Genomic DNA, 4,664 nt, shown 5'->3' with positions numbered 1-4,664 from the left:
TGTTTCAGTGGTGCACCCAGGGTGGTTTTCCATACTGTATTGCAAGGGTCTTTCCATATTAGGTACATATTGTCCATACTAGAAAGTATGGACAATAATTAAGCGTTAAGATGTCATCCACGTAGATCAAAACGATGATCTTGCCGTTGGTAAAGACACAGGGATCTTCAGAGGTGCGTTCCAGCTGCTTCTCTTTCAGAGTCTGTGCGATTTCGTTATACCATAGCAGTGGTGACTCGCGAAGTCCGTACAAAGCTTTATCAAGCTCTGCAACCATGGTGGAATCCTCCAGTTGACTTAGAAAACCTAGTTCTACGTAGCCCTTTGGGAGCTCCACGTAGACTGGTTTGTTTTCCTTGTCCAGGCTGGTATTGAGGAAGGCGTTGGCTATATCGAATTGCCGAACGTCAAGGTCGTATTTCGCCGCGATGGAGATCACGGTCCTGAAGGTCTTTGCAGCAAGTGTCGCGGCGTATGTTTCTTCTCCTCCATCTCCCTGGAGGTCGCCGCGCACACAGATCCGGGCTTTGCATCGTGTTAGATACCCATTTTCGTCGAACTTGTAGAGGAAGACCCATTTGAGAGGAATAGGGATTCCATGGGCTCTCTGCCGTTCGATCAGGCGCCAGGTCCCTCGTTTGAGAAGGTCTCGAAGCTCCTTTCGGCATGCTTCCTTGAACTCCTTCCCAAGTGGGTGATTGGCCAAGTCCTGATATCGTCGAGGTAGGCGGGTTAATCCGTCACGGTGCAATATGTGTGCCCCTTCTGTGGCCGCTGCAAACACGCTGTGAAAAGTGGTAAGGTCCCCTTCCGGGAGACCTTCCGGAAGCAATGCAGCAAATGCATCCTGTTGCTTCGTTGTCGGGTGGCGTGAGCTCCGTCGGGTGGGCTCTTTGCCGTATAGCTCCCTTCGGGTCCTGCGAGGTCGCCTTGTCCTCGTGCTCGCGTCGACCGCGTCGGCACTGTCGACTGAGCCATCCCCTTGGGTTGCTATTCCTTCCTGTCTTGCCGTTGCTGGCAGTTGGGCCGCCCTGTACTCCCTTCAGATGTGGCCTCATCTGACAGGTCGGTGTGCCAAGCTCCACGTGTGGCGAAGAAGTTGGAAGCGAAGAAGGCGTTCTAACAGGACTGTCAGACATGTGATCAGATGATCCTACACCGTCTGAACCCTCGTTAGATGGTGCCTCGAAGCCTAACCCCTGCGACATCGATAAATCTCGTCCAGGTCGCCTAGGTGTTGCTTCGGGCGTGAATGGAGGGGGACCACGCGAGCCACTATCTTCCTTTGGTTGTGCAGCGTCCAAAGGTTCTGTGGTAGTCCGTGTGTCTAGTCCCTCGGCGGAAAGTCCCTCTGGAATAGGGAAAGGAGGGGGATTGGTCGAGCCGCTATCTGCCTGAGGTTGTGCAGCGTCCTCAGGTTCTGCGGTAGTCGGCACATCTAGTCCCTCGTCTGCGAAAAATGGAGGGGGACCACGCGAGCCGCTATCTGCCCCCGAGTTTGCAACTCTCAGAGGTTCTGCGGTAGTCGACGTGTCTAGTCCCTCCGGCGTGAGATCTCTTCTTGGGGCAGGTTCTGGCTCTGCACGAAGCATCTGATCGTCCATCGAGATAGCTAATCTCGTGGGATATGCGGTGCTCTGGCCCTCCACCCCCGAGATCGAACCGACGGGGTTAACTTCAAGGATTTGTTCATCGAATTCCTGCAGGAAATCATCCAATATCGCGTTCCAGTCTCGTTGGATAGGCAGTTCAATAGCCTCAACGGTCGGCTTGAACTCCGGTATCGCGATTTGCTGGTCCTCTGTTGCAGGGTCGAAGAATTGATGTTCATTGAACGTAACATCTCTTGACAGAATTACCCGCCGAAGCTTGGGAACCCAGATGCGGTAGATATTGCTGCTGTGATAGCCAACCAAATATCCTACATGTGCTCTGGGGTTGACTTTGAAGGCGTTTTTGGAAATGCCTGCCTTGTAGTCGTTTATCAGAGGATACGCTCGACATCCGAAAGCGTACCTCTCCACTCTGGTCGTAAATCTTTCTCATAGTTAATATCTGTCCCTACCTTGCCAAACCAGCGGAGATGCCTGTTGAACCATTGATCACATGATTCCTGAGGGGTTTTCCACTGATTTCTGCGGCTTGGAAGGATGTTGTGAAGTTTGACTGCGGTCTGATAGGCTTCAGGCCAAAGGTCACGAGGAAGCTCGCCAAGCATTGATCTCAGGCGTTGTTGGTTTATGCCGCCTGGTCTCTCTGCTCCCCCTGTGGGCTCCTTTGTGTGGGAGGGCGGCAGCTCGATCTCGATACCTTCTTCCTTTGCCCAGGACTGGAATTCCGAGTCGCACTGTTCCGGTAAGTTAACCAGCGCTCTCTCGTTATCCATCCTGATTTTGCAGATCACAACTCCACAATGACGCTTGATTGATGACTCGAAGTTCCGAATGATGTGGAAGCACTCGGTTTTTGACGCCATCGTCCATGAGAACATCATTCCGCTATATTCATCCGTGACAAGGAGAACATAGCGATGACCATTGTAAGCCGCAGAGAAGGCGAAAACGTCTAGAAACACCCGGTGGAAGGGCTGTTTTGACCGGTTGGGCGACTCTCTGCGGGAGATCACTGTGGGGCACGACGGGCTCAGCGCATTCGCCTACGGGACAGAGACTTAGAGCGGCCCCGTGTAAGAGGGACAAACAGGCCATTCGTAGTTGTGACAAGGCGTCAGGATACGGATGGCTCAGGGGTATAAATGGTGTCATGGCGTGGGCTGCTTTCTTGAACTTCTTTACCTGTAGCGTCCAACCCAAGTTTCGACAACATCCCATCCATTGCACCTCCTAGAGATTTTTCAAAGAACCGAATCGACACATCATCATGAGTACACTTTTTGAACGAGATCCCATAATGTGGACCCTCAAAGAGGAAGCTCAGAGGCACGACGAATGGGCCACAAACCGGTTCATGTTACGATATATGACCCGGCACATTTTCACTGAGCCCGAATGGATACTTGGGACTGAAGTTCCTCCCAAAGACACTCATAGTCAACTTCGGATGGACATCTCTGTCCAAAACTACAACACCGAAGCGAGAGTTCTGCAATTTCGTTTGATCGGACAGGCAAAGAAAGGGAAGGCTTCACCCTCGCACATCTCCAGGGTTGAAGCCCAGGCCCACCAGCTGTGTCAAGAGTATCTGGTGGAGAATAAACTTCAGTCCGTCTGGGCGATGACCTATTTCGGTACCAAAGCTCGAATTTGGGCATGCGAGCGCAAGAGCAAGTATCTCGCGCCTTTCTACCCTTTTGAAGGGGAATTAGGCGACAGAGATGCCTATGCAGACATCGTCGAGTGCGAGAGCCACTTCACCTGGGCTTTTCAAAAGGTCAAAGAGATCGCTGTCCCAGACCCTAAGACGCTCCGTCAATTATACGTCGACGCTCACGCCGAGGTCGCTCAGGAATATACGGCGGCGAACGTCGCGACGTCGTCTTGGTATTAGCTCCACAACAAAGAGTCCCCGTGTGTCAGTACGACCAAGCATTGTATGGTCTCTGGGCTATTGGAGGGGCTGTGCTTTCACGCACCATGAAAGCAGGCGGGCACGGAGAAATAGGGGGATTCTAACAGGCCACCACCTCTGCCTAGCAGGCCACCAAAAAATGGGTCCGATGTGGCGCAGTAGCCTTTGGCATCAGCCCGCCAATTTTGTGCACTTCCTCCGCACCTACTGCACAACATACTTCATATTGAAGTGAAGCCATCGCCACCCTCAACGCATTCTGCATTAAATTGAAGCTATCGCCGCCATCATGAATACTGTTTCTCACGTCAATATGCCACCTTTCAGGCTGCTGGCGATGCCTCAACGCTGCAGCCCGCGAAGAGGATTTGCCCTTGCAATCCGCAATAAGCGCCCCAACGCTGCTGCTCCGACCTACGTGCTACTGAGATGCTCCAAAGGGCGCATTTGGCATGACCAGGGTAATGAGGCTATCCCTAGGTCAAAGCGGCGTAAGACAAATACGCAGATGACTGGGTGTAGCTTCCTTGTGTCTGTGAAGCTACACCAAGAGGCCACGCCGCCATATTGGACTGCCCAGGCAAGCGGCAGTCACAACCACGAATTCACCCCTGCTATTACACATAGCAAATACCGTGCTGAGATTACGAGCCGATACCATAATGCCATCATAACACAATATAATAATGGCCTACGGCCAGTTTATATTGCAGCACAGCTACGAGGGCGTGCCGCTGAAGACCCTGATGTTGCCGGCATCTCAAAGAAGCAGATACACAATGTGATTGCACGACATCGCCGAGAAGAGCTTGCTGGGCGTACGCCGCTTCAATTCCTCTACGATCAGCTACAGGATCGTGGCTTCTTCTTTAGGGATTCAAGGGATCCTGACGGCCGTCTCTCTAATCTTCTGATCGTGCCACCTAGCGGCGTGAAGCTGTGGCGCCGCTTCCCGCATCTTATGGTGTTCGACTGCACATATAAGACCAATCGCTTCAACTTGCCCTTATTAAATATATGCGGAGCCACGCCACAAAAGAAGACATTCTCAATAGCCTCGATTTTCCTTAGCGGCGAGACCGAGGGCCATTATCAGTGGGCAATACAGCAGCTTCTTAATCTCGCAGCAGAAGAAG

The 4,664-nt window shown here is 52.3% G+C and overlaps 1 protein-coding gene across 1 annotated transcript; it reads left to right on the top strand.

The window, feature by feature from the left end:
- Window positions 1–2,910: 2,910 nt before the first annotated feature.
- On the top strand, window positions 2,911–3,507 carry HRG_11911 (uncharacterized protein; the record flags this gene model as incomplete). The annotated part of the gene is made up of 1 exon (XM_044870381.1): window positions 2,911–3,507. The coding sequence occupies one exon, from the start codon at window positions 2,911–2,913 to the stop codon at window positions 3,505–3,507; it is 597 nt and encodes a 198-aa protein (XP_044714523.1).
- Between the last annotated feature and the right edge of the window lie 1,157 nt (window positions 3,508–4,664).

Source organism: Hirsutella rhossiliensis (genome assembly GCF_020360975.1).
Source record: "Hirsutella rhossiliensis strain HR02 chromosome Unknown scaffold00027, whole genome shotgun sequence".
NCBI lineage: Eukaryota > Fungi > Ascomycota > Sordariomycetes > Hypocreales > Ophiocordycipitaceae > Hirsutella > Hirsutella rhossiliensis.
The sequence above is the reverse complement of the archived record's forward strand: the minus strand, read 5'-3'. Positions and strand labels throughout refer to the sequence as shown.